The sequence below is a fragment of the Chaetodon trifascialis genome, chromosome 9 (genome assembly GCF_039877785.1).
Source record: "Chaetodon trifascialis isolate fChaTrf1 chromosome 9, fChaTrf1.hap1, whole genome shotgun sequence".
Classification (NCBI taxonomy): Eukaryota; Metazoa; Chordata; class Actinopteri; order Chaetodontiformes; family Chaetodontidae; genus Chaetodon; species Chaetodon trifascialis.
Window position 1 is genome coordinate 22,793,052 of NC_092064.1, and position 24,270 is coordinate 22,817,321.

General features: G+C 44.0%; 2 protein-coding genes across 2 annotated transcripts in view; both read left to right on the plus strand.

Annotated features, from left to right (window-relative positions):
- Nucleotides 1-182: 182 nt before the first annotated feature.
- On the plus strand, nucleotides 183-2,657 carry txndc17 (thioredoxin domain containing 17). The gene is made up of 4 exons (XM_070970637.1): nucleotides 183-436; nucleotides 626-707; nucleotides 1,659-1,734; nucleotides 1,963-2,657. Exons 1-4 carry the CDS (start codon nucleotides 292-294, stop codon nucleotides 2,029-2,031), a joined length of 372 nt encoding a protein of 123 aa, XP_070826738.1. The 5' UTR covers nucleotides 183-291; the 3' UTR covers nucleotides 2,032-2,657.
- Nucleotides 2,658-3,284: 627 nt separating this feature from the next.
- The window catches only part of nxn (nucleoredoxin), a 56,961-nt gene continuing 35,975 nt past the window's right edge, over nucleotides 3,285-24,270 (plus strand). The window contains exon 1 of the mRNA XM_070971191.1: nucleotides 3,285-3,777. Within this exon, the coding sequence (XP_070827292.1) occupies nucleotides 3,469-3,777 (309 nt within the window). The 5' untranslated portion in view covers nucleotides 3,285-3,468. The remainder of the gene's footprint in view (nucleotides 3,778-24,270) is intronic.

Genomic DNA, 24,270 nt, shown 5'->3' on the forward strand with positions numbered 1-24,270 from the left:
TAAAACAAGAAATATACCCTTCTCAAGAATATTCTGAATATGTAGTTATATATGTAATGGTGGTATTGAAATAATTTATTCGTCTTGACAAACAACCGTTTTTACGGCTTAAGAAATCTTTTCAGGTACACTGTCACTTTAAGAAGCTTCGCACATACCGGAAGTGGTACTGTCAAGTTTTCAGTATTTCTAGCAGATCTAGTGTGCAGAGCAGCAGTATTTGCGGTAACAGTTGTTCGTACCTCACAGTTGTATTGTTTATATCAGTGCATTTTGCTTTAAGTCAGTCTAATGGCCCATTACGAAGAAGTAAAGGTGCGTGGGTATGCTGAATTCTGTCAGGCTGTGTCTGAAAGAAAAGGAAAGGATATTTTTGCCTATTTCTCTGGAGATAAAGACGCCCAAGGAAAGAGCTGGTGTCCAGACTGTGTGAAAGGTAACTTTATGTATGTTCTACCATGAGTTACTCTATATATGCATGTACTTTCATTTTATACTTGATTGAAATGTTTTGTCATGTATTGTTCTCGTAGGTAGTTCGGTATGAGCTGTTTTGCTTTTAAGGATCACGTGACTGATTTATTTCATATTTGGTGCACTGTCATGAACTTTTTCTTCCTTCCAGCTGAGCCAGTTGTGAGAGGAGAGATGACTCACCTTCCTGAGGGCTCTGTCTTCATCTACTGTCAAGTTGGAGAAAGGGCGTAGTCAGTATTTTACTTTTCTTTATTTCAGTATTCAGTGGCATAACTGTTTGTCAAAGTCTTGAGTCCCCCAGATAACATGTGTGGAAGCAAGGCAAGAGAGCACATCATAGAGCTGCAACCAACACTCACATTTGTCTGTTGAGCATTTTTTTTTTAATCATCTGCTCTGTAAAATAATGGAAATCAAAGCCCAACATAATGCATTCAAGAGTCTTAACTTACAGTTTGACAAACAATGCACACATTGATTTGAGCTAACTTTATTTTGAAACAGTATGAAATGGAAAGACGAGTAATTGTTTGTATTTGTGAAGCCAAGCCAGTAACCAGTAACAATGATGAATCATCTACAACCCAAAGGAGTTGTAGCCAAGACAAATGTTGAGCTTTAAATAGTCAAGACAGAAGTATTTCTTTGGTATTGTGATATTTATTTACACCCATGCAATCATAAATCTGTGGCTGATCGAATATTAAAAATCATATTAAAATAGATATTAAGTTTCTTTTCCTCATTGCCAAAACTGTCCCACAAAGACAGAAATCACTCACAGACATCTTGTGGATAAATAACTGTTATTCATGCAAAATAAAAGCCTGCACACAGCAGAGGTTTCCCAGTTTGCCAGACAGTGATATTTGCTGCTGCACAAACATTTTGACCATCTGCGCACCAATAATGGATTTGAGCAATGCTACCAAACATTTATGATAGACTACTGCGCACAAAAAGACATTTCTGCACAGTTTAAATTGTTTACTATTTAAATGTATTATTGTAGATTTGACCACCAAGTGATGCTTGTTTGATAGACTTTTTAAATGAATCCATTAATCATTTAGTCCCTGTTTTTGCAAATACAGTTTCATGTTGGAAAGCTAAAAAATCTCTTCTGCCTTTCCAAGTCTGCTGTTTCTAATGTGCGTCATAATGTCTTTTTCTTGGTTCAGTTGGAAGGATCAAAATAACGACTTCAAGAAGACACTGAAGTTGGTTGGAGTTCCCACTCTGCTGCGTTACGGCACGGTAAGAATAGCTTGTATTTGCTTGACTAAGATCAGTCTACTGTTAGTGTGTTATAGACAAATCCATAGACATTTCATACTAAGTGACCAGATTTTACATAGCACTCAGTTTCTTAGAAAATCTTGCATATGAAAAAGCATAATCTTTAATACTGTGTAGTTCAAGTGCTCTTGGCAGCACATTTACCTGTGTGAATGTTAAAAGCCTCCTTCTGTAAACCTGTTTCAGCCTCAGAAGTTGGTGGAAGAGGAATGCTTCAAAGCAGAGCTGGTGAGGATGATGTTCACCGAGGACTGAGGGATCCTGCGCCGCTCACATCAGTCATAAGCATTCAAGATTTCGACACCATGTAACCGTAAAGTTTAGCACCGTTCAGTTTCAGCACTATTGATGGTCTTGCACAAGGTACACCTCCCACTGTGATTTCATCCAAATCAGCAACTGTGTAAGTTTACAACCAAAATATCAGCTGCTTATCTAAATCCATACTGGAATATCTGCAAAGACAAACAGGTAGAGTGGAGGAAACTCATGCTGTTTTTTTCTTGTTGTGATTTATGTGCAATCACTCAATCCTGTTTTGTAATTTGACTGCAATGCGTTTCTATCAATGTAATGTTATTCAAATGGCTGTATAGATGGCTGTGGCTCAGGAGGGAGAGCGGCCAGGAGCGATCAGGAGGTCGGTGGTTCGATCCCTGGCCTTTGCAGTCCACATGCCAAAGTGTGCTTTGGCAAGATACCTAACCCCAAAACTGCCACCGGTGTGTGAATTCATACATATGTCTCCCCAGTGACTATAATTATATACTTTGTAATTGTAACACACTAGTTAAATATAAAAATAGCTTTTTTTCATTGTGTCCATTTTGAAGTGGTTTTTGTTGCTTTGTCTGACTCAAATAAATTGACACTTGGTGGTGAACATTTGTGGCAGAAGGAAATGTTCTTTGTAACGTATGATGACCCTGTCGAAGGCCACAAGCTGAAAAGTGCGAGTCTCACAGCAACATTTTTATTGCATGCTTTTTTCTTTTTTTTAGCACTGGAGCATTTGAACAAAGGTGTTATCTATACGGGACATTTTCCTCTTCCATGCATCCTAGAAGTAGGTGCGGTTCTTTGAACGTTTGCTGCAGCCCAGGTATTTCCCTCTGGTGAACACTAGGTGGCAGCACGTCCACAGGAATAGAGTGTGACATCTTTTTGAAATTTTCAGAATTTAATTTACTTGTCGGGTGAAACTTATTAAGCGAAGAAATCCCAAGCATTTCGTAAAAGTATAGTGCAATTTTGAGGTCAAACCTAGAATCCAGCAGCTTTTAATCTGATCATTTTGAGGATATAAAACATGCAAACTCACATTCAACGTAACTAAGCTGCATTTTCCATTCTTAACACATCATAAATCCACAGAATACAGTATTAAGTGTCATTTTTGTGATTATAATAATCAGATGTCATGGTCATAGTGTTTGCTTTTGGTGGGTAAAAGAGCGCAACCGCTGTTGCAGTCAGGGCGATTTAAGCGGAGTGCATTCCTGCACAGCGCTCACACCGGAGGACGATCCGCGGCGAAGCACACACACCGCAACGCCTCTCAGGGGCCGGGAGCTCACCTCAACCCTCGCAGTGGAGGTGGAGGAAGTGCTGGGTGTCGCCCGAACATAGCGGTTTCATGTACAGCAGCCTCGGCTGAGGGTAACGTTGTGTGTTCGAGGACTGTGCGCTGCGATGTCGGAGTTTCTGGTGAGTCTGCTCGGGGAGCGGCTCGTCAACAGCGAGAAAGCCGAGGTGGACGTGCAGTCGCTGGGCGCCAAGCTGTCCCTGGTCGGGCTCTTCTTCGGGTGCAGCCTGAACGCGCCGTGCAAGCAGTTCAACGGCAGCCTGTGCGAGTTTTACAGCAGGTTCAAAAAGACGTCTGAACACAAGGACAAATTGGAAATCGTCTTCATCTCGTCTGATCAGGACCAGAAACACTGGCAAGACTTTTTGCAGGAGATGCCATGGCCTGCGTTACCTTTCAAAGACAGACACAAAAAGGTAAGATGGGTCGTGGTGATGAAGAGGGACCCTGGCAGATCGGGGCTGATTTTTTTTCTGTTTATTGGGCTGGAAACCACCGGAAAACCCCCCTGTAGGCCTTGTCTGCCTCTCCTGCCAGTGCACAGGTGTATAAGCTTTAATTCGGGTCATAAATTCGGCTTCCTTACATTAACCTCTCTTTAGTCAGATTCCCTGAAATCTGACTTTAATCAGCTGGACTTCTGTCATCAAATCATCTAAGTAAGACTGATCAGTGATAAAACACTAAATCTAACAATGTGTGTGAAACTGTAAGATCAAATCTAATAAAGCCAGTGGTTTCACAAAAGCAGTCACTTGATTCCACATTCAGCCAATGGGAAATGAAAAGGACGTGTGAAATGTGAGCTGTGTTTGCACAGAAAAATATTGGAAATTTTATGAGGGGGGATAAAAAAAATTAAAAAAATTCTAATCATATCCCACCCCTTTGATAACAACACGTGGAGCCTGTGAAGGAGCCATTCATCCTTTGATTTAATTTAGTGGAGATGATGTAAATGTGGCAGACCAGACATTCCTAACTTATTAACAAGTCAAAGAGGAAGCTGAAAGACTTCATTTCCTTTAGTCTGCACGAGGAATACTTACTGGCGTGTAATATTTTAGCTGAGCATCTCAGAGCTCTGTTACTGCTCCATCTATCATATTCTCCTTGTTGCTGCATGCGTCGCCTGCTCACTGAAGGCCTCTTATTTTGCCATCATCTCATCTATAGGTTTGCTGATGGTGTCAGCACTGCAGCGCTCGGAGGATTTCAAGTTCACAGCTTTGATTTCTTTCACTTATCAAATTTGTCTAATTTACCTCATGAGGCAGCTTGGATTTATTTTTCTGTGATTGTATATTTTAAAACAAAATAGTGGAAATATTTGCATTCAATGTAAACACACATCAGAAATATATATTTTTTGTTATGATGATACAGTATTATTTAATTGCGTCATTTATCCACTCATGTATTTGACTAAAATCTAACATTTTGATGAATTGGTCAAGTTTTGATAATTAAAATAAATCTGAAGTTTATTTTCCTCACAGCCAAAACTGTCCCACAAAAAACCAGAAATCACTCACAGACATCTTGTGTATAAACGACTGTTATTTATGCGAAATAAAAGAATTCATGCAGCAGAGGTCAGTGATATTTGCAGCTGCACAAACGTAAAGCAGAGCCTCACACATGCATTGTGTGTGTGCTGCAGGATGTCGGTGGGCCATGCCGGCGTCCTGTCTGCAGCACAGGTCTCTAAATGTAACTGCAGATGAGGCCACGATACTGTGCTGAGCTGTATTTGCATTGTATCAGTCACGCATGCCGGTGAATACTGATTTTGTGCGCACAGCAAAGTGCTGCCATGGATTTAAAATTGTCCAAATAATGCTGAAGAGGATATTGACCCTCTGCTTCTGGAGATTAGGCCTGATTATACGTTTAAGAGGAAATATTTAATAAAGATATTTCTATCTTTATCTCAGTTGTGTCCGACAGCATGTGTGTAAAACCAGAATGGCCTGCACCTCGTCTTCAGCACAGTCTGTATTTTCTCAAAGAGGCTGTATCTTTATCAGTCTTAACACGTCCGTGCAGTTCACCCCTAACTGTTCTTTGTGCAGACGAGGCATGACTTCGCTGCATCATTGTCTTGTAAATTCTTTCAGATTGCCAATGATGATTTCCGTTACACCTCATAATGAAGCCTGGGCGTGAATAAGGCTGGGAGATGTTGACAGGGGGAGTGGGGGTTGTCTTGTTGTTGTCTGGGGCGGAGCACATCCATCATTGTGTGCTAACTGCTGGAGGAGAATGTCTGTGGCATCAACATGACCATTGTTCATGCTCTTGTTGGTGGTCCGCTGGCTGGCTCGGCCTCGTGAGGGCAGGGCGGCACAGTTGTTTTGGTCTGTGTTTTGCGGAGGCCTGCAGCTCTGGTCCAGTTTGGGCTCCGTCCAACCTTTGGCCTGTTCTCTCTCACTGTTATAACACTGCGGTGAAAATTCCTGTTTCAGTCCGCAGCTTTAGTACAGTGACAGTATTTTATAAATGTGGCATCTCTGGAGACATGCACGTCATCATCCATTAGTTAAGTCATGATTTATGCATGTTGGCATTTAAATTTTCTTATAACGCTGCAGCCGTGTATGCTGGATCCGTGCATTCATTTGCACTGCAGCCTCTCTCCTGTTCAGATGGTTGGTGCTCATCACCAGCGAGCCTTATGTACAATGTTTTTATTTATAATACAGGTCGTTGATTTCCTTTTTTCTTCTAGATATTGTTGTTTTAATTAGCTGCAGGGCTGCAACAATTAGTTAATCAACAGAAAATTAATCATTTTTATGATCCATTCCACACTTTCTTTATGGAAAAATGCCAAATATTTGCTAGCTCCACCTTCTCAAATGTGACGATTTCCTACTTTTCTTTATCATATATGATAGTAAACTGAATGTCTTTTGGTTTTGGACTGTCAGGTGAATGAAACAAGCTATTTGAATGCATCACATTGGACTGTGGGAATCTCTAATGAATATCGTTCACTGTTTTCTGACGAGTAATCATAATTGTCAGATGCATTGATAATGAAAATAATTGTTGCAGCCCTCATTAGTTGGCTGTTGCGGGGGGATTCATTTGGGGTGCACAAATGCACAAATCTTCATTTTCTGGGTTATAATTAGATGTTTCTATTTAAAGATCAAGATTCATATTTTGCAAATCAGGAAGTGTGAAGTTATGTGGTGATAAAGTCTCTGAGGAGCAGAGGAAGACAGGCTGGCGAAGACGTCCTGGTGTGTCTGAAAGGGATCGTTACAGTAAGTGAAGAGGATCTACTGTACAGCATGTGAGCTATAGACTGACCTCATTGGTGAGTGATGTTGACCCAGTGGACGGCCGTGCTGATGTTGCGCGTCCACAGAGACTAAATGGCCGTCTCACCTCTCCTCTCCGGCTCTTTTTGTCTCGTGACTGCGAGCTGAGCTCATCTCCTGAAGGATGCGATTTCTCTTCAATCGCGTCTTTCAGAGCCTCTCCGCCCACCTAAGACTTCTCCGACTGCGCCTCCCCTCCTCCTCCCGCTGCCCTGCTCTGACTTGGCTACCTACCTCTGACTGGAGGCTGTCCTCTTTTCTCTTGACTCAGGGGTTATCCAGGCCTTCCCGTCGCAGGAAAAGTTTGTTATTTAATCAAGCGGGGATAATTTTCTTGATTAAACACAGAGAGAAAGGAAAGTCTGGTATGTTTAAACTGTCCTTTGAATAAAGGAGTTTCTGCTGGTTTTCTAACCAACATAAATAGACTGAAAGGTGGGATTAGCCTTTATATTTTGGTGCCAGTGGATTTGATTTAGATATCCCCTCATGTGCATATCTGACTGACATTTTTTGCATGTATAAAGGTTCCACCTGGGTGAGTTACGCACTGCTTAGTGGAGAGTCAGGTGTCAGTTTTTGACATTTTCTGCTCTTAAGGTGGTGTCACTCATTCTTTCTGAGCAGCGTGGATGATATGCACTAGTGTTTGTCTTTGCAGACCCTCGAATAGCACGCTGCGGACGTCTGCTTGTTGTGCAGGGACGGCCAGCTGTCTGGCTGTCTTGGCTTGCTGGCACTGCCTTACATGGACTTGTGCAGCAGGAGTGAGAGACTTCCATGTAAATCAATTAAAGCTTTGGCCAAGGCGACGTGAAAACCCAACTTGACCAAAGGGGGCGAACACGACGAGATGCTGCCAGAGCTGCTTCTTCAGGAGTCTGAGGGGGGAGGGTTGCATCGCAGTGAGAGAAAGGCCTCTTGTTCAAGTCCTGGTTGGTGCTCCTGCTCTTGAGCCGGCCCCCAGAGGCAGGACGCCCTCTCACTCGGCTTGCAGCCAGGTGCTAAGGGTGCAAAGGGGCTTCAGAGAGGGGCTAAGGACGCCTTTCGTCAATATGTCACTGATCTTCTGAAAACTGTAGCACGCCCAGCCGATCGTAGCTCCTTGCCCTGTGACAGTAGAGCTGACTTGAAAGGGGCCTGAGCTGTTTTATCTGCAGGTGGTAATTCTCTCGTCTTGATCTGTCAGTGTTGCGTTTGGCTTTTGTGGGCCCGTACCGTCAGATGTTTTCTGCTTTGTTGTGTTCGCTCGCACAGCGTGGGCTATTAACGTCAACATAATGTGACATTTCTGAGGCTTCTGTGATGTGGGACGTCTGTAATTGAGAGCTTGAGAGTTAATTGTAGGATTAGGAGAGGATGTATTCGTCACCAGTTTCTGCTCAGCCTGCCTGTGCTCCAGCTCATAGGAACAAATTTCATGTATGGTATCATGCTGAAGTCAAACAGAGGTAGTCAGGTAGGTAGTAAGAGCAGCAGGTCTGATCATAATTCAGAGACAATTTGAAGTAAAATTAATACATCATCCTAAAAATATGGAGAATGCCTGAGATCCAAAGACTGTGACTTCCCCCCAGGAAGGTTCATTAAGGATTATGTTTGGAGCCTGACAACTAAGTCAGGCAATGCAGTAGCTCTGTCTTTAATAGCAGCAGAACAAGGTCAGCAACAGTGCTCTAACATGGTCCACTCCACCAAATAAAGCTGTGAACCGGAAACAGAGGCACTCTCTTTTCAGAGCACAGACAGTTCAGTAAGTAGCCTGTTATGATGTTGGCTGTGGTACTAAACGGAAAATAAGCAAATCCTTACTTCAGGGCATTTGACCCTGGCAGATTAAAGGGCTGCTGAAACCCAAAAACGACAAGTTTCATGTTGTTTGAAAACCTGAGGAAGTGTGATTTACAAGTTTTGAGGAATGTACAGTATGTATGTATTCACATGCAAGCATGCTCATTGTTGATATCTTTCATTTTCAAGTTGTTTTTTTTTTTGTTTTTTTTTTTTGCCATACTTGGCTGTGCGGGGGTTTTCTGGCTTAATGTAATAAGGGCCCTTTTTACTCCTCCAACGTAGTTCCTGCCTAAAATACTGCCTTAGATTTAGGTTTAGGAAGCTGTGTGTTGGCATAATACTTGAAACTAGATAGTAATTTTCTTTAAATTACATATTATGACTTCTTTATGACGGTATAAACCACAGGAAGTGCTGCAGACATTTATTTGATTAGGTTTTGTATCTCTGCATTTCGGCTTCAGGTATGAATGTGTGGGTTTTTTTTGTTTTTTTATGGCTGACTGGATGTTTGCAATGTTTGTTTTGTGTCAGCTCAACAGCCTCAACACTGGTTGTGAATATGGATCACTTCAGCTACAGTTTATCATTCATGAAATAATCACCATGGCTTTTGTTTTGCATCTATTTACACATTCCAGTTGACACCACTGGGTTTTGTGCAATGCTTTCTTTTAAGTTTTGGTAAGCTGACCTTGTGGAGACGGTTACCTTGACGTGTGCACGCCTGGCTGCAGTGCTGTAGTTTAATGTGACTCCATTGTCCTGCAGCTGTGAGGCCTTGTTGCTGTGCGCCATGTTTGACAAGCGCTTATTTAAAGAATGTGGGCAGGCACCTGCTCCGCTGAAGCCATTCAGGGCTAGAGGCCATGGAAACTGTGTGTGTGTGTGTGTGTGTGTGTGTGTGTTTGTGAGGGCTCAGGATACTTGGCAATGCCAACTGTTACATCTCACCCCACCGAGCTTGTGTTACCATCTCCTTTCACTGCCCATTGTGTCCTCTTTACTGGTAGATGTGTAATATTATGAGAGGCGACAATAGAGATCTCATCAGAGGTGAAGTTCAGAGGCTTAAGTTACCCAAGTGAGAATTTGGGGAACAGTCCCACTGTGTGTCTCGTAAAACCCATCCCCTCTTGCAACTGGATCTGCTTCTACTTCCGTTATCTACCCGTTAAAAGACAGCACACAATAGCTGTAAGGCTGCGACCCTTGTCTGCGGCTCATGAACCGCTGCAACGATACTCTGGGATCGACTTTTCCTCTTTGTCCCCGTGCTCTCCAGCTGGACTGCTCCCGGACTCTGTGCGGTTTTCAGGCAGGACTTTCCAAAGCGCGGCGACGTTAAAGATAATAGACATGGCTAATGTGCTCTCCGCGGTGTGTGTGCAGTAGCTGTGGATGAGAACAACAGATGATTCATCTGCTTGCGTGCACTATCCTAAAGCCAGCTCAGTTCTCACATACTTACCAGTCAAATCAGTCAAAACAGAGCAGCATTAAGTTCAGCATGCAGTTGCCTGATATTCATTTTGGATTCTACTGATGACGGAAAAGCAGCTTAATTCAAGCTTCTTTCCATGGAAAAAAGCAGATGCTTGTTATTTCAATTCATAAATCCACCATCATCATCTACGTCTTTCTTTTTTTTGTGGAATGCAACTGCTGCCGTATTCGGGAGGGTTGTTCCTCCTTTCCCCTGAGCTGAGAACACTTCATGGACGGGTTGTTGTGCTGGACCCTCCCCCACTCAATTCTCCGGTCCTCCTAATTGCCCCACACCGCAGCTCAGCAGCCCTTTCCAACATAATAACAGCACAGCCGCCCCAGGGGCATCCTGCCATCCAGAGCTGTCTTTCGTCTTCCTTTTGTTATCTCTCCTAGATTGAATGTTGGCCTTTGTGATTGAGCAGTTCCCCCCTCATCATCACCACCACTGATCATATTTCTTAAGCTAAATGAAAAAGACACAATGATGGATTCATGCTTCCGACTGTCTGCACTCACTGCAGATTCCCGTCTTTATCTCTAACACGCGGTGAAACCTATCTCCTTCAGGATATCTGCTCTGTCAGTGAGTGGCAGCGCTGATTTGATGTAAATTTATTCATAGCATGAAAATTTCTGGCATGACAAGTTTCCCCTTGGACGATAACCCCTTCTCCTCCTTGTGACCACCACCCCGCTCCCAGGATGGCAGCGCTGTGGTGTATAAGCAAGCTGTAAACCCCCCCTCACTGTGGTGTTTTCATCCAAGTGTAAGTGCTCCTGCAGCTCCCGCTCCTGTCTAAAAAGAAGCTCACCATACAAAGAGAGCCACTGTCTCAGCGTGTAGCATGGCACACTGGCACCGGCCCTGCTGTCTTGCCTACAGTTTAGCTGTTGCATGCGGCGAACTGATTTTTATCTAGCAACTGACAGGCATGCAAAGTGAGGAAGGAGACTGATTTCTCTGAGTGTGAGGCCTGAACTGTGTACACTGGTGATTCCCAAACACTTACCCAGGGGGTGCTTGTGGAATAGCTCAACCAACTAAAAAAAAAGCAGAAATCAGGACTTAATTAAAAACAACGTATCCACAATGTGTTTATGTTTTTGAGGAAAATAAACATCCAGTTCGAATTACAAATGGGTGCGATGCTAAAAATAATTGAAATATTGTATAAGCAGTTGGCGAGCTGTGTGAAAAAAATATTATAACAATATTTATTAGTGTTACAATGTATAGAATATCATTATCACTTTTCTGTCATTGAATATGATGGGTGGTGTTGATGAAGGGGCACTTGATAGGGATGTGGATCGCCGCATGCCCGAAAAACAAAAGTTTGGGCGCATTAGCTGTGCTGTGATGTTAGGACCAGTACTTGCTTTTATAGACACAGTGTTTTTATAGAGACAGAGAGGAAAAGCAAAATGGTAGTCGCTCCCTCGGGCTGAGAGAGTAGTGTATGTGGATGGAGAAAATGCTCCACTCTGCTCCTATGGGCTCTGAAGGCCTCCACATGCTGCATGACCGAAGGCAGAGCAGCATCCAGCCGCATCCTCCAGCCATTAAAAAGGAGATATACTGTAAGACACAAGGGCAACGCAGTGAATCTCATTCATGGTCTGTCACTGTAATTACATTGCAGGATTTTACTATTGTTGATTGATTTGTGATGTGATACTATGTGATTTTCCATACTTAAACATTTAGCGTGATGTACTGTGTAAGCCTGAAGATCCTCTGGTTTTTATTTTATTTTATTTTCAGCTTGTTCCAGCCTTACAGGGCAGAGATGAAGAGAGTAATAAAGCTAAGATATCTTGTCACAGTATATCTATTCGCTCTTAAACGAATAATTTGACGTTTTGGGAAACAGGCCCAGTTGCTTTCTTGCCCAGAATTAGACGTGAAGATTGATACCACTGAACCATGTCTGTGTTGTAAATATGAAGCTGTAACCTGCAGCTTAGCTTAGCACAAACTGGAAATGGGGAAAACAGCTAGCGTAGCTCTGGCCAAATGAAAGAAAATCAGCCGACAAGCAGCTCTATAGTTCAATTAACATCTTGTGTCTCATATTCTAAACCACAGTGTCAAAGCAGCACAGTGTGCCTTTATGGGTGGCTACATGACAGAGCTAAGCTAAGCTGGCTAACTGGCTGCTAGCTCTAGCTTCATACTCCCCATAAAGACACAAGAGTGGTGTCGAGCTTCTCATCTAGCTCTCGGCAAGAAAACAAATAAGCATATTTCCCGAAGCGTTGAGCTCGTCCCTTCATGAAGTATTGACAGCATAAGTGGATAACATTTTCAGTGTGCCACGTCTCAACGGTGACAACCTGTCAGCACGTGCATGCACTCACGCACCCGCCAACCCCGCTCACTCAGCTATGGATGGACTGAAGATGTTCACTCAGAGCACCGCAGGAATCTGAACAATATTAAAATCCAGAAATAGCACTTTGTCACAGTCATTTTGACAGCTGAAAGAAGCTCGCGCTCCAGCGTCCCGTCTGCAGCGGGAGATCAGGCCAAGTCTCACATTCTTCTTTTTCATTTCAACTCGGAAGTTCACACAAGCATTTTTTTTTAACAGAGTTCATATAAAAAAAAGGGTGATGCTTCTACAGTGCTGACCTCACATAATTCAGATAAGTTGCCTCTAAGTGTTGGTTGATCCTTGCTTTGCTCCGAGGCAGATGCCGCATTCACAGCGAGCTGTTAATCTCCTACAGGATAATGAGCCGGCTGAGGATATATCATGTGTCTAATAAGGTCAGATGCCACCACGGAAAGCCTCCCAGAAGAATCTTTTCCATAATATTGAATCAGCATGGTGGCAAGTTAAGGGCTTAAACAGCTGCTGAAGAATTATAAGTAAGCATCTTCAAATGTAACTTTTGTCAGAGCTCAGCAACTCAAGGAGACTCGAGCATTGTGTGGCTAATTTCCTCGCTAAAGTTGGCGTGTCGCGTGAAGAAAAGGAGGAGAAGAATTGAAGGGAGTCTGGCTGAAGCAGATCTCGTGGCCTGTAGTTCGCTCATTATTTTTGTAATAGCCAGAGAGCCACTTGGAATCACTTCCAGGCGCGCCCGGCTCCTGCTCCTCCAGGGGATTACACACGAACACTCTTGAATTTGGATAATTCAATGTGTTTCTGTGTTGATGATTAATCTAAACATCCCAAATCATCAGCAGCGAGGGTCACTGAGTTTACGGCGCCTGTGTTATCTGACACCACAGCAACGACACATAACTGCACATTATATTTACTTGGACAAATGGATATGTTGATATTCCCTGCTGGTATGTGTCATGGCGTGTGCGTGCACGCCCAAATCACGTGACTCTGTAGAATACATTTGTGAGCTATTACTCAAGGTCACTGGTGGGCAAGCCAGCGTGGAAAACAAATAATGGTGCTGCAGTGTTGCCTATAAGTTGATTCATACTGTTGTATTATCGGTAACATTGCATGAACAGCATGACGCCGGGCTTGTTTTTCAGCTGGCTGCAGCACATTTCCTGAAAGCCTGTCAGTGTCTTTGAGGGGCTGCACAGATGTGGAACGTCTTACCTACCAGTTACTGTAGTTTTGGTCATTTTAAAGCTGATGATTACAGCATCTTTCCAATGATAATCCTTTTTGTACTATTTATTTCTTTTGATACAGGAGCATCGCAACATGCATGCACGTACGTATGCAAAACGCTGTCATGTTAGAAGACGAGGCGAATGTTCTCTTACTCTCCTTGGCGCTCTTTTTTTGGTCTCCACAAACTCCTGATTGAAAAATCTGGCCCTTAAAATGCTAAAAGCTCCGCTACATTCACCAACTAGCTGCTAATGCTGTCTGTCAATTCAATATGGGTCATTTAACAGCATATTCCTGTTGGATTTTCTGAATTGGGCCTAATTCCAAATGTAGCACAGTCCAATGAAGACATGTGGGATACGATGATATTATTTGGGTTTCAGGAACGTCCTTTGGACATGCATGCAGCACATTCAGAGTGTGAGTGTCAACTGGCATCTTTAGCACCGTTTGTGACACTCGGCCTCTTGCCTGTTCATGGTTAGCTGTGGGCTGCTTTGCCAAGAGTTTGCAAAGCAGGGGTCTGGGATGCATGCACAGAAGAGAAGTTCACATTTCTGGTCAAAAGGAGAAACACACCAGCTTTTGGACATTGTGAAACGATCAACAGGTTTTTGGATATGCACAAATAGAGGGTAGTCGAAGAAATGAAAGAAAGACAGTGTGTTCGTTAAGCGGAGCATGCACAGCTGCATGTACACGGGGATGTTAGTGGAATGTGCAGTTTCATTAGGCATGTAAACAGCTTGGTAGGCATATTGTCTTTTTTGGAATAAAGACAAAACCCGGAATATTTTGTGCATGTAAACACTATCGCTGAGGAACGAGTTGGGAGTAAACCAGAGCTGAGGGGAGCTGCAGCTGGGTGGTAATTTGTCATTTCAAGTGGCACCTTCTCATTACGCAGTCATTTGATCCACTGTTTCTATGGAAATATTGATTACTGATTAGTTTTAAATATGTGTGAATATAATGAATCTGCTGTCAGGAAACAAAAGAATCTGGCCAACTTGAAGCTTTGAGGCTCTCATAAAATCTACTCCGGACGAAACAGGCCTTTGTTATTATAGTTGCAGTGAATGTTGAAGTCCAGCTTGTTTGTTCACTTCAGCTGCAAGTAAAGTAAACAAGCACAGAACTTGACCTTGCTGCTGAGAAACACATGGTGACTGTATATTATACAAGGGCAACAGGCCAGATGAAGCACTGATGGTAGCCCATATGGAGGCATTGGCAGTGGTGTTGGCTGAAACAAGCAGAAAAATTACAAGAAAGGCTCATGACGGCTGGGTGACGGGAAGAAACTGTGTCACGTGTGGTCTGAGTGCGAGGGATTCTCAGCGAACACCCTCAGAGCGAAGACGTAGCCTTGGATCCTTGCTCCACGCCTGGAGTGCTCTCCGTCTTCTGAGGTTGCATCCCTGCATTTTTTTAAGCTGTCACATCCCATTTTGAAATCAACTAAGCTACGTCTTTGTTCAGTAAAAAGCCCACCGCATGCATTCCACAAATATTCCAGCTCATGTAGTTGCTCTAAGGAATGTGTTTGTCAGAAAAGGCTCATACAAATCATCAGACTCCTTCTAGCGGTTGAGAGATTGAACCCCCTGCTGAGGCTGCACTGTGGCTTAGCTCTGCTCTGTGTTGGGGGCTAATCGCTGTTTTGATTAGTCTTTTTTCACCCAATCTGTTTGCACGGAGCACCGATCCCACGGCCATGTTGAATGAAAGGGTTTATCAGCTTAAGCCTGTTGTAAGGAGCACGAGAGGTCTCATCTTTTCTCTGAGGAACGAGAGCGGCCCTCGGACACAAGTGTCCAGGCAATTAGAGACGCCGGGGGCCTCAAAGAGAGATTACTGGCACACAGAGTCGTGGCCGGCTTCTTTCTTGTTCCGCGCATTGTTCGCTTGGCCTTGAGACACACGATTGGTGCTGTGGAGGAGGAGGTGACAAACGTAGGCACAGGACTCTTATCTAGGGAAGATTCAGTGGATGCAACATCAAATTATAAACTTCAACCTGTTCATTTGTTTTCCTACAGAGTGACAGTCAAATGTGGTTGCAGTAGCCACATTTTCAGCACGGTTCTCTTGTTCTTTGGACTGTCAGAACATAATATGCTTTTGTAATGTGAACATATGCTAATGTGGATACTTTAGGTTGCATTGTAAAACAGTTTGCATATATATTGGCTCCTTAAGAGACCTTGTGGACTCACTTTTTTGCCCCCTTCGCAGGTTGCCACTGTAGCAAAGACAAAGAGAGCTCCAGATGATCATATCTGGTGTGTGTTTTGCCAGCAGAGTAGCAAGAATTTGGCTAAGCTACAGATATTGAGGGTTGGTGATTTGGCCTCTGTGCTTGTTTTGTGCTTTCAGTGCTGTGTGCCACTTTGCTATGTGGCATTAAAGCTGCAGTAGGCAACTTGTATAAAAGTAATTTTTTGTCATATTTGCTAAAACTGTCCCTATGCCCAGACAGCAGTACGTGAAACATGTAATCTATGAAAAAACACCAGCTCCATTGGTCCCACCTACTGCTCCTACTGCGATTTGCAAGAATCCACTGCGCCCGACACAAAACAACCAATCAGAGCCAAAGGAGCGTCTGAGGGAGTGTCTGACATCTGTCAGTTACTACTCACACACACTGTGAACCGCCCCCTCCCTCCGCTCATGCTACCGGCTGCCGCTCAGTCAAACAGCTCTGTGAGCGGCGTCAGGAGGCTAATGAAAGTCATGGCGGAGCAACAGCCACCCGCAAAGGAGAAACTGCCGATACCGCCGCTGCCAACGACAGCAGATACGGCTAAGACAACAAATAACCATAAAGCTAATATGGTGATTGTTACAGTAACACTCCGAGGCACGTATGGTATGTTAGCGACTGTGATGTAGCGGCCGGGCAGAGTTAGCTTGTTTCCGATGCTAAGGCTAATGTTACTGGTTGTCACGGCAGCCACGCAGACGCCACAGAGAGGAGGGGCTTGGAGGCATGGCACGAGTGCAGCGGAGAGGGAGGGGGAGTGACGTGGAACTTGTGTTGGTTCAAATTTTCAGGCTAAGTCTTTTCTCTTCTCCATCTTACCTACTGCAGCTTTAATAGTAAGCCTGATATTTATGTTAACAATGGTTGTGGATATGGACAGTAGAGAAATGCAGTTACATGGCACTCACAAGCCAGGACTCACCCCTTCACACACACCAGTGGCACAGCACCATCCAGCATCTTGCCCGGGGAATCGAACCTCCGACCTTCTGATTGGTGGATGACTGTGCAACTTCCACAGTTACGGCCGCCCACAGCTTCTCAGCTGATTTCCGACATTGATATGCCTCATTGTTGCATGATACAGAGTTACACAAATTGTCTCACTCACATTCCACAGATGCAGTAAACGATCATTGTTACTTCATCCAACAGTGACATAAAAACCTTGATTTACAGCTTTCAGTTTACACCCACATGCAGTATATCACTTTTTATGATTGAGTAATGAATCAAATCAAAATCCGGTGCAGTTATTTTCCTCTGCCGCCAGGAGTGGTTGTGATTTACAGTTTTCCACTCATATGGCTTCTTTTTAAAATAGCATGTGAAGAGATAGAAGAGGTCTGATGTTAGTGCACAAGGCATGCAATGTTCCCTTAAACATTGTTCACTTAAATGTCAAAGGTTAAAGCTGCAGTGGTGTTTTCAGTCGTCCCAGATGTGGACAGGACTTGAGGCTCGTGTCTTTTCCGGATCCTTTCTGTGAAGGAAATGAACCATCCTTACCGATGTGACGTGTGGCCTGTGAGGTGTTAAATTGAGCCAGGAGAGGAGTGGATAAACACAGGCAAAATACTTAACCCTCCCTCTGCTCCGCAGCTCACCAGTATGTCACTCGCCACCTGCTCATTTGACAGCGCTGCTGGTTTTGGAAGCAGCAGGTGTGCTCTTTAAGTTCAATGGTAGCAGGTTCCACTCTGACAACCCCCGGTCTGTTGTGGTCAGTAAGCCTGCTTTTGCTAAAGGTGGAATATAGGCTGTGCTGGGATCATTAAGTGGAGCCGCATCAATCGGCAACTGTTTGTGTGCTCACAATCCCCCACAGAAACGTACAAAGCTGATGAACTGAAGCAGAAAAAAAGCCAGATGAAGGTTTCATGTGAGGAATGTTAGTGTTTCTGCCAAGTCATATACCTACCCCCCCCTTCATCTATCATATAATTATGGTGTGCAGCAAGAGCCAGAGGTATGTACTATGCTTTAAAAGAAAGAGGGGTGGGATAGAACTAAAGGATTATTGCTGCAAATGAAAATATGACTGTAAGTTTTCCTGGTATAAATGAATCCAGGCCAAGAGAAAGGTGAGACCCAAACCAGAAGGTGCAGTTCTGATCTGTGCTTCTTTCCCCGAGTGCAAAGAGTGGCCGATTGTAGCTGAAAACCCGACATGTGGAATCATTTCTCTCCCGTCCACAGAGATCTCTGTGTGGCCGAACCCCTTGAGGAACAAAGCCATCTTCATCGCTTCCCCTCAACGCTTTGTTGCTCCAGGTGTTCGCTGTCAGAGCCGTCGAGATGAACTGCAGATAGAAACTGTGTCCAAAGAGACGTTTGAAAAGGAAAGAAATCCACAGAAAAATATTAGCCAGAAGTTTCTGCGAGGCTGTCAAAAACCTCACAGGTGCTGTCTGAAACTCTGCCGAGGGAGTGCGAGGAATCCTCTTAACTTTGTTGTTGTGAGAGAAAAATGTGGGTAAAGACCTGCCAGTCGGGTGGAGATATGTTCATAATGTATACTGTAATTACCCTCCAATTACTGGCATCAGAGCATAATCATAAAATATCAAGGCAGCATTTGACATAACTCATGCCAGCAGGCTATTATTGCTGGTCTTTTTTTAAGCTACAGTCATTCCCACAAGGCAGAACTGAAGAATTTGACATTTGAAGTACAGAACAATGTATAAAGCTTTAGGAATAAAGGTGGAGCTGAAGGGAAATGTAACTGGCTGTACGTTCTCTTGCTTTCCAGGCCTCCTTTTACATGTTCTTCCTTTGTCCAATCACAGACAGCGAAAGCGCAGCCAAGTTAAATATCTGGCGTGGCTTCAAAGCTCTGAGTATTTCCGCGGAAAGCAGAGCGGTTCATGGAAGTTCATGGATAGAGATAACAGATTGCATGTCTTTTGTGGCCGGCCGGTTGCCAGTTTTGAGAAATTGGTGCACCACACATTACCCTGGAATATTAGGTAATAATACACTGGGCTTTCTCAAGTGTGACCATTTTGAACTTGAGTCTTCTGGCATCAGAGCGGTGCCTTGAATCTTTACGAAATGGAGCAAGAGCTGTGCTGCTGGAGGCGTACGCTAAGCGTTTAAAGTCCTTGTGTCTGCGATAGAAAAACACAAGTATCGCTGTGAAACACATTAGTTCCTGCAGGTGTGTCCCTCCATTCGCTCTGATTTTCTTTTGGTGCGGTTGAGCAGCTTTCAGCTCTATTATTTCTTGCTTACAGCCTCCTGTCGGGGGTGGTCTTTCTGCTCTTCCTTTACCCATTCAGCCTCCCTTCAGCTGCGAGACCCTTGAGTTATTTTGGCCTTGAAAGCCTAACCTGCCTCTCGTAGAATCATCTTTTAATTAGACCGCCTCCACTGACTTGATTCCTGTCTTCTGTTATTGACATCAGAATAAGACAGGAGAATCAGAGGCAACCCTGCAACCCTTTTTCCTCTTTTCCTTGATGAAAAGGAGGAAGGAAATGGTGCATTTTCAATGATCTGCACCGTCTTTGATCTTCAAATTGCTGCCATTACGTGTCATAATATTCCATGTAAAATTCCTCAGATTACCATGCTTTTGATGTTCATTCAGACTCGGCTTTGATATCGACATGCTGTGATTGTGAATGTAACTTCTGATTTATGAGCAGCATTATGCCATACAGTAAGACGTACTACTGCTAGTCATTATGCAAACATGCAGATAACACCTCTTTATCTGAATGATGGAAATCTGTTCCAGTCGCACTTTGTTTATCTAGAAGCCAGGGGGAAATATGCTGGTGTTTTGGGGGTTTCGTGGCGCAGGCCATGTTTAATACGGTTTGTGTACTTGGCACTAAGTTAACAGATTGAGAGACAAGAAACAAGAGCGAGGCTTCAAACCACGGTCCTGGGCCTGGTTCTGTGTTTACCAGTGGTGAAGTGTGAGCAGCTGTAGGAGGATGCCAGCATGAGGACTGAAATAATTAGCGCAGCATGCTTGCTTAGTCAACACCGTACAACTGCAGCTGTTTCCTTTGCTGTTGAAAGAATTTCAAAGGATGTAATGTAGCTTCAGGATGTTTTTTTTTTTTTAACAAGTGGAGTCATCACTACCTCACGGGGATTTGCTTGACTGTGGTGCCATTTTGGAAAGTAAATACAGTTTAAAGTTAAATGGTCAGAGGCTGCGACTCGGACTGGGAACGGACACTGAAGTGTGGACAGGACGGCTCTTGAGATTTATTGTCAACCTGAGGGACACACACGGCGCTCACACCATGTCGCTGTGGTTTTTTTTTTTTCAATAGACTCCACCCCCGCAGCAGTGTCCTCTTCCCACCAACACAAAAGAGAGCAGAACGAACAAACTGGGTCAGGTTTCTTTCTATTTATGCCATATACGTGTTTTCTTCCTCCTGAAGAAAATCTTGCCAGTGGTCTTTAAGCATCTTTTAAGCATGTTTTGTTTCTTTTTCCGGTGCAACTGCAGCACCAAAAGCAGCTTTCAGATCGTTAGATCAATGCTTAAAGCCCCTGAAAACTTGCTTTCAAAACCCAAGTATTTGTCCACCATATAAATATTCATGGCTTAATGAGCAGCTATCCAACACCTGCAGTCATCAGTTAATATTTATTGAGATTTTAAGACTCAAAAACTTTCCACCTGAGCTCAGCCTACTTCAGACCAGCGTGAAGAGCTAACCCAAAACCAGCACTGACAGAAATCAATCGTTTGACTTTACAACACTGGCAGAAAAAGTGTGTTCATGTCTGACCCCTTCACTCAAGTAGGAGGCTGATTGAGAAAAAAAATGTTTTCAGCGCCTTTAATGAGTAATAACAGAATTGGATTCTCTTTTGTCACAAATTTGTAGCGCTTTAATGCCGACACGCGCTCGTCGTTCGTGGACCCAGCTCAAGGTCTTTCTGATAATTGCATTTACAGACATGGTGGGTTTTGCCTCTCAGCAACATCCCCCTGCCCAGCTATTTCCCTGATGAGCAGCACTCTGTCATCTCAGCCTGCCAAACGCAGCCGCTGCAAAATGGAAACACTCCAACGGGCCATCACTCTGGTCAGAATTATGCTAAACAGGCAGTTCACTCCAACGCTGCATTGCTCCCATGATATGTATGTTTTTTTATATGCAACACATTTTGTGTTTCGCCCATCTTCCTAAATTATCCTGTGCACAGATGGAGATGTGAATATTGATGCAGTTTCAGTGATTATGGGCAAGGAGTGTGCATTACTGTGCAGACCTCTATCTCACAGCATCCTGTTATTCGTCTGGACGGCCAGAGTTTCATTTCCAGAGTGTGTGCTACTCTTCCTGCACACTTTCTCAGGCTTTAACAATGCCCCCTCGTAGCTGGCCCCTCATAATCCTCTCTAAGGCCCCCCCCAACCCCCAGCCATACCCCCCTGAAAACCTTTTCCTCTCTCTCCAACTTCTCTGCAACAAGCTCCCCTCAACAGGCCGGGCGTCCTGCTGTGTCGTCAACTAAGAGCTGCTGCAAATTTAAATGTTTGGAAATACTGCAAAAGCCGCTTATATGGAAGTTAAATACTTTGTCTTCGAAACCTTGATTCCTTTTAGATGTTTAACTGAGACAAGGATGCTGAATTGTAGATAGGAGCTTGATTTCCCACCTGCATCCTGGAGTGTGGGTGCCATTTTTTGCTCTTGCTGTTATTTTGTTTGCGCCGCTTTATGGCAGCTGGCACCTTCGTCAGGTGATCAAGACCGTAGCGATGGCTCCGCTCTCTCCCGATGCGCTTTTGTTGTTGTTCATACGCCTTTATTTTTTTATGGCTTACTACAACAAGATGCACGTCATTGCAGACTCTTCGGTATGCAGTGTTTGTCATGCATTGTTTATCATGTGCTTTGATATCGCTCTCTGTTCGACACGGAGCCTCGACACAGAGACCGCAGAGAGAGAAGAAGAGACAGAGAGAGACAAAAGGACATCAACGAGTTGAAATGCTTTGTTGTTTCTCTTTTCAAGAAATATGCTTTCACATTCCTTCTATGTTGCCTTTAGAGTCTGTTTTTGTCCTAAAAATCAGTGCAGCTTTCTTTGTCTGCATTATGTATTCTGTCTGTATTTGCATGACTCAACAGAGACACTCACAGGTGGATTTTTATTGGCAGTGCAGAGGCGCTTAAGGTTAAAGATGTCGGTGTAGTTGAAGCTTGTTATCACACGGGGAGGCCTGTGGATCGTCCTCTTTCCTCCAAATCAGCAGATCGCTCCTCCACTTGAAACTCTCCGCTGTTTGATCTTGTAGAGATTCTTTCAGCTTGATTAAAAACATAATTATTCACCCGTTTATCCCTTTATGTAACAAACGGCCTTTTTTCTTCAATGGAATGGCAAGTGATGGGTGGTAATAGTAGATCAAGGCCGGGCGGATGTTTGGGGGTGGGGGGCTGGCGCTCGGTCTCAGGCTTTGGCGGCGGCTGCCCCTGGGCCGCTGATGTGCCGCTCGTGGTGGGAACTTAAAACGGCGCTGCTTATTAAGTCAACCCCTGCTCGCAGCTTCTCTGGCGGTCTGCCCCGTGCCAACCATGCAAGGGCTGCTCTTTTCATTTCAGCCCTCGCTGACTGATTCCTGCCCTCTGCCCCCGGGCCGCAATGAGCAATGAGCGTCGTTGTCACTCAGGTTGAGTGAGAGCGAGCGCTGGAGGAGGGCCTGAAAGGCAGTGACACTCCAGAAATCCACTTCAAACAAACAATTAGAGCATGCTGATGCATGGGGCTAATAGGCTTTTATGAGTATGCTTAGAGGCAGCGTTGCTGTAGAGATGGTATTAATTATTGACGGGGTTTAGGGTGCTGCAAATGACAGCCATTTGGGTTTTGCAGGTGGTGCATAAGAACTAGTTTCTGAATATGTGTGTTTGATATAGCAGAGGAACGTGAACCCTGTTCCTCCTGAGTGCTGGAGCGGTGCCTCATCAGCTCCCACACCGCTGCTCAATGTATGCAAAGCCGTCTCTTGACAGGGCTTGTTAAGCATCAATACTACACTCCTGCTCCAGAGATTTATTTCAATATGGGCCATTACCATTGATAAAGTCCCCGCTCAAACGACCACTCACTCCCTTTGAGACTGCAGTGTCCTTAAAGGAACCGCGTTTTCCAGCTGCGAAGGCGGACAACTTTGCTATTTTTCTTCACAGCTACACAATCCAGCATTGTCACGATTACCATCAGTCCATGAACAGCTGTGGGATGATGGAGATGACATGAAAAGATTAAACCACAGTGTTGTGCTGAGGGAAATGTATGACCGCATTTGGGAAAGAGAACAAATAGTAATAAAATCCACATTAATCCACGACATCCATATTTATCTTCATTATCATCTTCCCTCGTCATGGTGTCTGTGTATATGTGTGGTGGAGTCAGGAGAAATCTGAACTGCAGAATGATCATCTTTCCAAAACATGTGGAGTTTAGTTAGTTTACTCTCCACATTTGGCCGCAGATGTTATATTGTAGCCGTCGGGAATAAACATTTTTAAATGTAGATGTTCTAGATGTTTGTGTAGATATGAATAATTAGGAATGCATTGATGCTTTAAGTGTGGTGTCATATAGAAGTACAGAAAACAGTAGCTGTGTGTCTTCTTCTTCCACCAATCTCTTCAAAGTATCTTTTTTTCCACCGTGCAGACGCCTTCAGCCTGAGATATCATTAGCACAATGAAAGGGATCTTTGACGAGGATATGTGCCTTATTTTTTCACTCCTCTGAAGCCCGGCTCTGTGCTGCTCATCATGGCCTAATGGCACACAGCGCTGCAGCAATTAAGCAGCTGTTTGGAATTAATCAAATAAACCTCCCGATGCCTTTTTCTCAATGGTAGGTTTTCCCAGTGAGAGGACACACAGACGTTTTGCTGTATGGAGTGCTATTTAGGTTTTCCCGAATAGGAAAATTGGGTGTGATTTTTAAACTGATGTATGCCTGCAACTCATTCTCTCTTTTCTGCTGTGTACTGGCTGTGCTAAGAGGCTCATGTTGGACATAGCAATGCACTAACAGAGGGACAGATTTAAAGGTTAAGACATGTATAAAAGTAAGCTTTATGTCTCTGAAACATCACCAAGTTCTACAGGATGGAGGCAGCCATGTAGGATGGATGGTCTCATAATGGGTAAAACTCTGTGATTGCAATCTGACTGACACAGGAAATCATCTTCAGGCTGCAGATCTCTGTTGCTAAGGGACCAAACTGGTGGGCTTGTAATGGCCGAATGGACCCTGAGCAATCTTGGGCAATTACTTCACTTAATGATTAAGAAGGGAGGGCTGCTGCACTGTGAATTTATTACAGGGTTGAAGCTGATGAGCTGCAGCAGTTATAGAGACATAAGAAAAAATTGACAGTGTGACAGACATGGAGTCATTACAAGCCAAGTGCTCGTG